This window comes from Panthera pardus, unplaced genomic scaffold, assembly GCF_024362965.1.
Source record: "Panthera pardus isolate Hobbes unplaced genomic scaffold, ASM2436296v1 HiC_scaffold_2, whole genome shotgun sequence".
NCBI classification, from domain to species: domain Eukaryota; kingdom Metazoa; phylum Chordata; class Mammalia; order Carnivora; family Felidae; genus Panthera; species Panthera pardus.
Window position 1 is genome coordinate 42,361,681 of NW_026526765.1, and position 12,674 is coordinate 42,374,354.

Below are 12,674 nucleotides of genomic sequence, written 5' to 3' on the forward strand. Positions count from 1 at the left end.
TATTTTATTTTTTTTTTAAGTGTATTTATTTATTTTTGAGAGAGAGAGAGAGGGAGAGAGAGAGAGAGAGACAGTGAGAGCACAAGCAGGGGAGGAGCAGAGAGAGAAGTGGGGTGGGGGGGGGGGCGGTGGGGAGAGACATAGAATCTGAAGCAGGCTCCAGGCTTTGTGCTGTCAGTGCAGAGCCCAACGCGGGGCTCGAACCCACAAACCGTGAGATCATGACCTCAGCCGAAGCCGGACGCTCAACCGGCTGAGCCACCCAGGCGCCCCTAATGACGTTGAATTTTAAATGGTAACAATGGTAGAGCTGGTAATAACAGGTATCTATTGTGTATTTGTTGTGCCAGGCACTGGTCTCAAACTTGACACAGCTTATCCCCAGTGACTCCTCACAGGGGGCCTGTGTGGCAGGTACTGTCATAATCTCCATTGCACACACAGAAACTGAGGCACAGAGTTTGAGCCGTCCATTCAGCCCTCCAGTCCTACATCCATCTGTGGACCAGCCCTGAGCCCCTGGCCTTCCGTGGGGCTCCCCGCCCTGCTGTACTATACTGTTTGGCCAGAAGGGGTCACTCTTGTACCTACCTGCTCTTTCCCAAACCTTGAGTAGTCTGCCAGGTGTTAATGTTGCTGAGACCCTGCGAATGACGGTGACTTTGAGTTGTTCCTGCCCTTCCCTAAAAATGACAGAGGATTTTGGGTCACATGCTTGAAGGGAGCTCTGCCTGGTACCAGTGGAAGTTCGGGGTCTCCTCCAGAGGGAAACATCTGGTAGTGATGACGTGTTGGGGAATCTTATTTTCTTCTTTTTCATCTTCTTTTCAGACTCTCCCAGGTGCCTCATGCTGGCCTTGTCACAAAGGTAGATTTTTGGAAATCAGTGGTTTATTATTTCATGAGTCTGTGTCCTGTTGGGTGTGTGTATGGTGGTGGGGGTTGGGTGGTTCATCAGCCTGTGAGCCTGCCCCTGCCCCCCATTCCCCTGCCCTCATTGCCGTGCGGAGCCCTTGGTAGCTGGGCTCCCTTAGAAGGGAGGTCTCTGCAGGCCCAGGAACGTAAGGAATTAAGGGTTCAGGCCATTTCTTAAGCTGCCCTCTTCAGAACCAGGAAAGGAATTACTTTCTTCACGGGGGAAAGGTGATTATGCTCCGTGGCGTTGGGCAAGTCTCCTCCTCACTCGGGGTCTCAGGTCTGTAAAATAAGGAGGGTGCTGATGCTTGTCCTGTCTCCACCCTCCAGCAGATAACTCCTGTGTGTCCTCCAAGAGCGATAAGCTGCTGTGAACTCCTCTAAGCCAGGATGGGGGTCTCCCAGAAAACTCCCCAGCACCCACCTCTGTGGGCAGTAGAGCCGGGATCTGTCATGGTGTCCCCTTGCCCTCCTTGCATGCTGGGAGAAGTGGAGCCTTCTGCTGACTGGCCTCTTTCCTTTCTGTCCTCCCCGCCCCCACCAGTGACCCTCCTTTTGGCAAGAAGAGCTTTGAGCAGACCTTGACGGTGGAGCTCTGTGGCACGGCAGGTGAGCCAGGGGCTCAGCTGGTAGGGTGCCCTCGGGGGAGCTGGTATGACTTCCGGCAACGAGTCCCCCACCCTGAACAGCCCCTCGGGCAGTTGTGGGGGGTGCCCCACTGAGCCCTCCCTGCCACCGCTGCTCAGGCTGCACAGGGTCTTGGGATACCTAATGAGGGTGCTATAAGGGGGAGAGTCAGCCGGTCAGCTGCAGCAAGCCGCACATGAGCTAAGGGAGAGACACACGTCTTCTCCCGAAGGAGCCCACAGCGTTATGTGGGAGACAGGCTCCCACCATGACGGGTGCTGTTGCAGACGCGTTAGTTCAGAGTATGTACGAGAGTGCCGGAGCATGGAGGAAGGGGCGAGATGGGGCAGGGCGGGAGTGTGGCCTGGAAAGATCTGCAAGGCATCCAGAGCGGGGGGCTTGTGAGCTGGGCTCACAGGATAGGCAGAGGCTGGAGAGAGGAGGCAGCGAGAAGTAGATCCCTGGCAACCGAATCTGCAGGAGCAAAAGGCACCCAGGGTGAAAGCCTTAGGTGCTCCTGAGGAGAGGTGCACCTGGCATCACCACATCGCGGAAGTGGAGGAGGGGCCGGAAGGAGCAATCACAGAAGGCCGAGAGGGATGCCAGGCTGAGAGTTTGAGCTTGATCCTGCAGGCTTCAGGAGCCCCAGACGGGAAGAGATCTCGGGCATTTAGCAAGTTCCCTCTGCACTGGGGAGGATGGAGGCCAAGGTTAGATGCAAGAGCACTAATGGCACCGTGGGGGTCCAATCCAGGTGGGAGGTTTGACCTGCGGTGCCTGCCTTTAAGCTCCCTGGGGAGACATCAAAACAGTAGGGAGAGCTGGTCGAATGATTGGATGAAAAGCAGGAGGAGATATCTCGAATGACCGGGAGGCTTTGGCTACCATTGTCGGGCTACAGAGGGATGGCAAGTGGATTTTATCACATGCCAGCTCAAGAACTAACCTTGGGCTGCTTGAGTCCCAGGCCACGTTCAGGCTCAGCCACCAGTGCGGTGTTCGATTAGTGATGCCTGCCATTCATTGGGTTGGGAATGTGGTGGTACATACACTGCTTATCTGCCATCCCAAACCAGACCCTCTATCCCTTGGAGGAGTGACCCGTTTCCACCTCACACGGTTCTCCTCTTGCTTGGCTAGGACTCACCCCGCCCACCACACCTCCGTACAAGCCCACAGAGGAGGACCCCTTCAAGCCAGACATCAAACACAGCCCAGGCAAAGACAGAGCTCCCAGCCTTCCCAGCTTGGAGGGCCTCCAGCTCGAGGCCGCCGCGGGGGCTGCCCACAAGCTGCCAAAGAAGCACCCAGAGCGGAGCGAGCTCCTGTCCCACCTGCGGCATGCCACAGCCCAGCCAGCCTCCCAGACTGGTCAGAAGCGCCCCTTCTCCTGTTCCTTCGGAGACCACGATTACTGCCAGGTGCTGAAGCCAGAAGGCGCCCTGCAGAGGAAGGTGCTGAGGTCCTGGGAGCCGTCTGGGGTCCACCTTGAGGACTGGCCTCAGCAAGGGGCCCTCCAGGCCGAGGTGCAGGCCTCCAACAGGGAGGAAGACAGAAGCCGTGATGCCAGCGCCCCCGCTAAGGACAGTGTGCTACTGCGAGACCACGAGATCCGCGCCAGCCTCACCAAGCACTTTGGGCTCTTGGAGAGCGCCCTGGAGGATGAAGACCTGGCCTCCTGTAAGAGTCCTGAATACGACACTGTCTTTGAGGACAGCAGCAGCAGCAGTGGTGAGAGCAGCTTCCTCCTTGAGGAGGAGGAGGAGGAGGAGGAGGAGGAGGAGGACGATGAAGAAGAGGACTCGGGGGTCAGCCCCCCTTGCTCTGACCACTGCCCCTACCAGAGCCCCCCCAGCAAGGCCGGCCGGCAGCTTTGTTCCCGCAGCCGTTCTAGTTCCTGTTCTTCCTCCTGCCGCTCCCGGTCACCAGCCGTCCGAAGGACCTTCAGGTATGGATGGGTGGCCTCAAGAGGGACAGCGGGCAGACGACAACCCCGGTCCCCAGGGTGCCAAGGGAGGGAGGAGCCCTGAAACTGGGGCTGAGTCTCTCCGTGTGGCCTGTGTCCTGGTCAGAGGCCCCGGAGGTAGTCTCCCTGGGAGAGTTGTGGGGCAAGTCCTGGAGGCAGGCAAAGCCTGCTGTGTGGCAGTCAAGAGTGACCCAAGTCTCTTGGCCCCGGGAGAGGAAGAATACCCACTTCCTGGCTGCTTGTGGCTTTATGTCTAAATGAACTTGTCCCTTATTCATCCATTTCCTGCTTTGGACCCAATTTAATGTCTATGTGACCTTTGCATGTCAAAGGCAGATTAGCAGAACTCTAATCTTCGTTCTAAAAATAAGACCCGGATTTAAAGCAGCAATAAGGTTATTCCCATCTCTTGGTCCTGCTGAGCTGTGCCAGGACTTCCAGCCAGTCAGCTGATCCCCCGGGAGCCGCTCTACCTTCGCATGGGGATGATGCATCATGAGCCTGTTTGCTCAGACCATCTTGGCTCAGTGAACTGGTCTGAAAGAAGGAGCTGGTCCAAAAGTCAGTGGGGAGCTGGGCAGAAAGAATGGAAGTTTGGCGCATTTTGGTGGAGTCAGGTTGCTTCTCTCCCTGATCACCGCAGGACCTGACCTGACCTGGGGAGGCCTAACCCCGGTCAGGGCATGTCCCAAATCCTCTGCCTGCCATGCACCCGAGTGACCACTAGATGGTGCACTTGGGTCTAGAGCCATGCAGCAGCCACCTGGCGTGCTTGTTACCTTGCAGCTGCATGGACCCCACCCGCCTGGTGTCTCAATCTGTACATGGAGGGGGGGCGGGGGCGGGGAGAGAATCCGCAGTTCTAACTAGTTTCCGGGTGATGATGTCACCAGAGTGCCATACTCTGAGAACTAGAATTCAGGTAATAGAAAAATATCTTCTCGTAGAAAAACTCTGCTTTGTATTTATGTATCTACACCAGTAGCTCTTAACTGCCTGAAAATCTGATTAAAGCAAACGCTTCTCTTCCCTTTAAAATGTATGTAGACCTGTAACTGGGCATTCAGTTTGAGGGGGGTTGTAGACTCCCCTGACACTAATGTTAAGAAGCCCTGAATTACCTGTTAATCAAAATGAGTTTCCCTAGCGATTTCTCTAAAAGCCCTTCTCTGTAATAAGCCAGGATGATTGGTCAGACCTCTCTCTGGCTCCATTCTCCTTTTCCCAAGGGTCACGGGGACTTAAGTGACTAGGTGTCCACATTAGGCAGTTTCTTCTGCAACATTTAGTAGCTCAGAAGCTACGAAAGTTTCTCTTCTTTTTGAAACACATCCTCCAAGGCTGGAGCTGGGGCTTCCTGGCCTCCTTTCCCTCCTGACCGGCTCAGGGGTGTCAGGGCAGGGCCTGTATTCATGAACTTGCCTGCAAAGAGCTGTGAGCCTCTCTAGAAACTCCCATGGATTCGCCTTTTCCTCTTCTTGCTTTTGGGCCAAGTTCAGGGCTGGCTTTTTCTGCTCACTGGAGAAAATTAATTGGTTGACTCGGTTTTTGCTCAGCTGGCAGAGCTTGGTGCCTGGCAAGCCTGGTAAAGGAGTCATCAGCCTTCTCCGGGCTCACATTTTTTTTTTAATTTTTTTTTTAACATCTGTTTATTTTTGAGAGACAGAGAAACAGAGTACATGTGGGGAGGGGCAGAGAGAGAAGGAGACAGAATCCAAAGCAGGCTCCAGGCTCTGAGCTGTCAGCATAGAGCCCAATGCGGGGCTCGAACTCATAAACCATGAGATCATGACCTGAGCTGAAGTCGGACGTTCCACCAGCTGAGCCACCCAGGCGCCACCCCTGCCAGGCTCACATTTCTTAAACCTGTGCTTCCGATCCCGGCTCTGAGCTGGTGTCACAACACAAACCCCACAGTACCTTTCGGTCACTCTCAACAGTTCAGGTGGGCGAACTGCCAATGTGTTACCAATGGATGATGACACTGCGATTTGTTGCACTTTAAAGTTTGCAAGTCATACCCCCTTCTATTACCCTGTTTAGCTTCGCAGATGCTCTTGGAGGGTGCATCTGCTTCTTACCCCCATTTCATAGATGAGGAAGCTGAGGCTCAAAGAGGTTCAATAGAAAACCATAGCAAGTAATTATTGAGCAGGTCTTGAGCCGAGCGTTTTCTGATTTGATCCTCACAAATGGCCAAGATGGCAGTACAGTCAGTTCTCCCTGTTTGCAGTTGAAGAACTCAGGCTAAGGGGAGGTGAGTAACTAGCCCAAGGTCACCCAGCAGGAGGTGGCAGAGCCAAGATGCGAATGAACACAGGCTGTCTGACCGGAGAGTCTGTGTTCTTATCCTGTGTGCTGTATTTCCCAAGGACGCAGACAGTATGTGCAGAGCCCGGACTCCCCCCTGCCTCCCATGCTGTGCTCCTTCCAGTCCAGCAGCCTGGCTCTCTGGGGGAGGAGGCGTTGTGCAGACAGGCGGGAAGACGCAGGCGTGTGGCACCCAGGGGTCTGCCCCGGGCGGCGCATGCGGGCTGCTGAGCCTGGTAGCCAGACTGGACGTGGGGGCTGTGAGGGCCGGGTTGCCTTGTGCCTGGGCTCCAGCCACTAGACAGCAGTGGGTCCAGGATCAGCAGACCTCCTTCTGGCTCTGGCTTCCCCACGTTCCAGCCTTAGGCAAATCCATATTGAACCTGAGCCTCAGGGTTTTCATCTGGAAAATGGGGAAGCGTAAGACCTCAAAGGTTGTTTTCCCCCCATCAGGTCCCAGACAGTGATGAAGTGAGAGGGCCTTTCCACCCTTAATGGCATAAAAAGGCAAGGTTCAGACGGGTTGGGATTTCGCGACACGGTGGTTCCCAGTGATCTCGTCCCAGAGGCTGGCCAGAGGCACTGGTCACATTGTTCAGAGCCATGCCCAGCCCCAGGCTGCCACTGCTGGGGACGGGGCCGGGGACGGGGCGTGCTGGGCTCCTTCTGCCCTCACGAGCGAGTTCTAAAGAAGTGTGCCTCGCTTCCGGGAGCAATTCCACCCGCCCACCCTGCCGTGGTCCCTCCTGAGAGTGAGTGCCTCTGGTTTGCTTGTTCACTGACAGATGTGAGAGCAGAGGGCCGTGTTCAGACGGAACGCCAAGTGTCCGGCATGCCAGGAAGCGGCGGGAAAAGGCCATTGTAAGTGATCTGGGGCCCCGGAGCCCGGAGTGAATGGGGAAGAGCAGGGGCATCAGGACGTGCAGGGACTTCATAGACCCGAAGCTTTTTGAGGCCAGCTGTGGCCTGCAGGAGATAGTCACGTTTCTCTCACTTAAAGAAGCACCAGGGTCACCAAAGGGCATCAGAGGTGGCATCGTGCAAAGTGTGGCCGAGGGACTAGCAGTGAGGCATGTAGTGGTTGGTGATTTTAGGGCTGAACGTCAGAGGCTTAGCAGGGCCGAGAGGGCAGGCTGCGGTTGGGGGTGGGGGGCGGGGAGCAGAGCAGGGCCAGCCAGGCCACAAACCAGCCCTGGTACCACCCTCTGTGTGACCTTGGGCAGGTCTCCCAGCTTCCCTGAGCCTCAGTTTACTCATCCATACACAAAGGAGTTGGGCCTTGTCCTTCCTAAGCGTCCCCCAGCTTGATCTGGTCTGAGGGACCAGGAGAAGCCTGCTTCTTGCTTCTTACTGACCCCCCTGATCTTCCCCCAGAGTTAGTTTATGGGCCCAGGCTATGCCTGGTGAACCCACTGCAAAGCACCTAGAGAAAATTCATCAGGAATCTGCAGTGGGGAGCCGGAGCCAGCCCCTCCATGTCACTAGAAAGAAGGGAAGAGAAGGTAAGACAGATGCTCAGAAAGACAAACAGGCTTGCACTTGATTGCTTTCCTGCATAACTGGCACTTCCGGGCAGAAGCAGGGAGGACACATGAGGTGTGTATACCCCAGAGGTACCCAGCTGCCTGCAGGCTGGTACTTATAACCACAGGCTGTGCCTGGAGCATCACCTTGGATTCCACGTGTGACCATTCAGCAGTGGGGCCGTGCCTGGCATGAGCAAGACAGACAAGGTCCTCATTCCCGTGGTTGGGGCAGAAGGGAGAGAAAGGCAACAGACTCGTAAGCAAGGAATAAACACTGTAATCAGAGATTGGGAGAGGCGCGGTGGAATTAATCACATGAGGCTAAACTCTCTGAAACAAACAGTCGTGTTTTGACTAGTGGGGAGGATGTGTTTACTTGGCAGTCTAGGAAGGACATCTGCAAGGAGCTCGACCCTGACAGATGAAAGGAGCCACCACGTAGTTTCAGGAGAACCATGGGGCAGAGGCAGGAAAGAACTTACCAGTGTAAGGAGCTGCAAGGAGGCTGGGGGAAGGGATGCCTACACTGAGCAGAACCCAGTTCCCATGGTTGACAGCAGAGGCCTGCTGTGGCCCCTGGGCCTTGCTTTCCTCCCTGCCAACTGGGAGAGGAGAGTGGGGTGGTTCCAGATGGCTTTAACCTGTTCCCGGAGAAAGCCTGTCCAAACCAGAACCTGTCACTTTCACCCACGAGAGCACAGGTTTCCAGGATGCAGCCGGAGTTTCTCCAGTGGGTCAGAGCAGCGATGGCATTCACTGGATCCAATCACAGATTGGAGGGGAGGGCACATTCCATCCTGGGTTGCTCCCCACCCCTCCCTCTGCTGGGCTCTTTTAGGGGCCCGCAGCATGGCACCCGGCTCACCTGAAGTGACCCCTTAGTCACAGTGTCTATGCACTGCCCTGGCAAAACTGAGGATAGCGGTGACCCCAAGACCTGTGTCCTGGTCCCACTGCCTTCCTCCCAGCTCACTGTGACCCCCACAACGACCTGGTTTCCCATGCCTGCCCATTCCCATCCTCGGCAGTTTGCCTTTCTTTCTTTCTTCTTATTTTTTTTTTTAATGTTTCTTTATTTTTGAGAGACGGAGTGCAAGTGGGGGGGGAGGGGCAGAGAGAGAGAGAGAGAGAGAGAGAGAGAGAGAGAGAGAGCTCAGACTCCACACTGTCAGCACAGAGCCCAGCATGGGGCTCAAACCCAAGACCCTCGAGTTCACGACCTGAGCCAAAGTCGGACGCTTAACCGGCTGAGCCATCTAGATGCCCCAGCAGCTTGCCTTCCTATCCCCTCCCCACTACCCAGAAAAAATCCCAGACTCCAAACACAAATATGAGTAAGCAGTTATGAGTAAGCAGTTAGATTAATGATGATAAACTCCCCCTTCCTGCCTCTGTCCATTCTCTGCTCATTTCCTTCAAGTGAGCATTTGCTCCCTTTAAAGCCACTTCCCCATCTGACACTTAGCAGTCCCCTCCTCCAACAAGGCAGGTCTTCCGGAGAGGGGTCGTCATTGTCCTTTCTCTGATTCCGGCCCCAGTTAGTGTTACCCACTCAGCCGGACATCGTGGGCTGAGGCCTAGGACTCCATAGAAGCCCCCCATCAAGCGGGTCCCAGGAAGCCAGGAAATGACTGGGTTTCTGTGTGTTTCCCTCCTTGAGCAGGGTGAAGGCCGTGTGGTATATGTTCGCAATCTCTCCAGTGACATGAGCTCCCGAGAGCTGAAGAAGCGCTTCGAAGTGTTCGGTGAGATTGTGGAGTGCCAGGTGCTGACGAGAAACAACAGGTGAGTCCGGTCAAGCTATTGCAGGAGAGGGGAGTAGGGAAGGGCAGAGGTCCCCGTCCAGGGCCGGCCACACAAAAGATGCCGGAGAAGATTCGCAGAACAAATCTGATGAGATCCACAGCCTGGACCTGGAGAGCCAGGTCCCAGAGAAGGTCCAGTAACAACTGTGTGGCCCAATAATAAGCAGTAAACTCCCACTGATGGTTTGCTAACTGCCAGGCAAATCCTGTGCCTTCTCTTAAACGTTCTAACCTGCCTGTGACATATGCACTCATTCTTTCTATTGTTTTCCCTTCCCAGGCAGCTCAGACAGATTAACTGAGTAGCTAGTTAGTAGCAGAGTCAAATCTGCAGCTCTCATAGCTGCTTTAGGTCTCCACTCTGATATAGGGCAGCAAACAGCCCCCGGGGCTTAAAGGGACACTTACACAGGAACCACACTGCCCTGCAAGGACCCGTGCCACTCATGCCCCTCTGTTCCTCCAGAGCAGCCAGTTCAGACCCTTTATTCTGCTGGGAATCTTTGTTTCTCCTCACTCACCTGGGGAAGCAGTGTTCATCTGTCAGGGAACCCGCATGCAGGAAGCATAGGTTGCACGTAAACGCACGACTTAGATGTCAAAACTTTGTCAGTTTTGAAATAACTCTAAAGTATCTCCCATCGTATTTGCCAACTGAGCTTTGAAGGTTTTTAAATTCAAATTTAATAATCGTTTTAAAAACTTCAATGAGAAACTTGTTTCTACGTAGGGATCATTACACACGTCACATCCATTAAGGTGGCTCCAGAAAATAACAAGTGTTGGCAAGGATGTGGAGAAATCGGAACCCGGTGCACTGTTGGTGGGAAGGTAAAATGGTGCAGCCACAATGGAAAATGGTAGGGAGGTTCTTCAAAAAGTTAAATATAGAATTACCATCCGATCCAGCAATCCCACCCGTGGGTATATACTTAAGAGAACTGAAAACAAGAGATCTCAAAGAGATATTCGCACGCCCCTGTTTATAGGAGCATTATTCACAATAACCAAGAAGGGGGAACCACCCCCATGCCCATTGGCTCATAAATGGGGAAACAACATGTAGTACATGCAAACAAAGGAATATTATTCAGCTTTAGAAAGGAAGGAAATCTTGGGCGCCCGAGTGGCTCCATCAGTTAAGCGTCCAACTTCAGCTCAGGTCGTGATCTCACACTCCGTGAGTTCGAGCCCCGTGTCGGGCTCTGTGCTGACAGCCGGAGCCTGGAGCCCCCTTTGGATTCTGTGTCTCCCAATCTCTCTCTCTCTGTCTGCCCCTCCCCCGCTCATGCTCTGTCTCTCTCCGTCTCAAAAATAAGTATTTTAAACATTAAAAGAAAAAAAAAGGCAGTCTGTCGCATGCTGCAAGCACGGATGAACCTTGACAATCATGGATAACCTCATTAGGCTACGTGGAATAAGCAGCCACGAGGGGACAAATGCTATACGGGTTCCACTTCTGTGAGGTGTCGGCAGTGGTCAGATTCCTGGGAACAGCAAGCGGAGAAAGTGGAGATCCGTTCACAGCAGCGTGAACACACTTAACACTACTGAATTGTACACTTAAAAACCATAAAAAGGGTACTTTGTGTGTTCTGTGTTTTTACCACAACTTAAAAAGAGAAAGTCGTTACACAAATAGGATGGTTTTAAGTTCTGTGCAGTCTTCAGGACGTCAAACAAAGAGAACGTGCAAAAATAAAGCAAGCCGGCTTGGACGTTGAAAGAGGCAGAAGGGGTCCAACTTTGGCCTGGTTCAGAGAGGTGTCAGGAAATGTGAGCCAGCTGAGTACTTACTAGGCACCTAGTGTCGGTAAGCCTGTCGTGGGCCGTAGCAGAAGTCCACATTGTCTCTGTCCTGAGGAGTGCACGCAGCAGAGGGACAGATCGGTCAGGATTCTTTTTCTTGCTGTTTGTGGAGCTGAGGAGCTGGGGAAAGGACCGACCTCAGGCCCCCCTTCGCCTCAGCACCCTTCTCAAGCAGGCTTCCCTCGGGTGGCAAAATGGCCGCCTCCATGCCTAAGCTTACGTACCTCCTACCAGGGGCAGCAGGAGTCTCCCTCACAGTTGGGGCCAAGAGCTGGGATGCACTCTTTGAGGCTCTGGTTTGGGCGACAGGCTCATCCTTGAATGCATCACTGTGGCCAGGGAGGGCCACCATCGTGTGACATCCCCTGGTGTCCTGAGCGCGGCTGAACACGTGGCTCAGTTGCTGAGCAAGCAGAGAGGTGTTCACCATAAAGGATGATGTGTACAGAATGCCAGCTGTACTAGGGAAGGGGGAGGCTAAGTCAGCAGCAGCCAAGGTGCTGGTAGCTGAGGCTGGCTTTGAAGGAGGCAGGAGGGAAGGGTGGGGGCCTAGGTGCCACAGGTCCAAGAGAAGTACATCAGCTTTCATGGTGGGAAGCCTGAGTTTAAATGCCCTGCCTGCCATTGCCTTGGGGCAAATTCTGAACTCCGAAGAGCCTGTTTTCCTCATCCCTGAGCGGGGAGAAAATGCCAGTGGCCACTGGCAGGGTGATCTGAAGAGTGAGGCGCCCGGCAGACGTTCTGGGAATCACCTGCTCTTACTGTTCTCACACAGTAGAGGTCAGCCTAGCGACTGCCCTCATCCGTATTGGGGCGGGCGGGGGGCAAGCGGCCATGGTTACTGAATCAGTGTGGCTTTCTGCTCTGCCTCTGGTAATGGGTGGTCTGAGGGTATGAATCAAGCTGGCCCAGTAACATGCTCCCCCTGACCTCTCCCCACAGAGGCGAGAAGTATGGCTTCATCACCTACCGGTGTTCTGAGCACGCTGCCCTGTCTCTGAGGAATGGCGCTGCCCTGCGGAAACGCAACGAGCCCTCCTTCCAGCTGAGCTACGGAGGGCTCCAGCACTTTTGCTGGCCCAGACACACTGACTATGGTAAGTACACAAGGCCCCGCCACCTTCCAGTGAGACCCAAGGCACGAGGGGCAGTGACCTCCTTTAGTGAAACCCAGACCCAAAGCCCCCTCTGGACCCAGTTCCCACACCAAAGCTCTAATGTGCCGGTTGGGTAACTTTGCAGCCACTTCGCCTGGAGGCCGCCATCTTGCTTTTCTTCTGGTCTCTGGTCCATCTTGTCCTCTCCCAAGACTGGTACCAGATTCAAGCCTCCTGTGGCCACTTGGAAGGTCTAGTCTTGTGTTCACAGCCGGCTGGTAGAACGATGGTTACTGTCTCTTTGACCTCACAGGGCCAGTGGCTGCACTGCCACCTTGAGGGGCATTCCATGGTGACCCCAACAGGCAGCAGGCAGCCTTGTCCATTAATGGGCCACAACGAAATAATATTGTCACCGTGCTCTCACATTTGGAGAGGAGTTGGTGAAGAAGGACAAAGAAGTACAATTTAGGAGAGAATTATCTGTAGAGGAGAGTCTGACACGGGCTCCGTAGTACGGGGCTGAGTGTGAGTAAACCGAGGAGGATTCCAGGCCGGGCAGTGCTCCACCTGGCTGCACGGCCACCCATGGGGACCTGCTTCCGTGTCTCTACAATGA

General features: G+C 54.4%; 1 protein-coding gene across 2 annotated transcripts in view; it reads left to right on the plus strand.

Moving 5' to 3' along the window:
• The window catches only part of PPARGC1B (PPARG coactivator 1 beta), a 111,584-nt gene that overhangs the window by 90,965 nt on the left and 7,945 nt on the right, over positions 1–12,674 (plus strand). The window contains exons 6-11 of one of the 2 annotated variants that reach the window (XM_019464394.2): positions 832–868; positions 1,460–1,524; positions 2,683–3,490; positions 6,604–6,679; positions 9,005–9,129; positions 11,901–12,055. In XM_019464394.2, coding sequence (XP_019319939.2) covers positions 832–868; positions 1,460–1,524; positions 2,683–3,490; positions 6,604–6,679; positions 9,005–9,129; positions 11,901–12,055 — 1,266 coding nt within the window. The remainder of the gene's footprint in view (positions 1–831; positions 869–1,459; positions 1,525–2,682; positions 3,491–6,603; positions 6,680–9,004; positions 9,130–11,900; positions 12,056–12,674) is intronic. The other variant, XM_019464395.2, reaches the window with a different exon arrangement.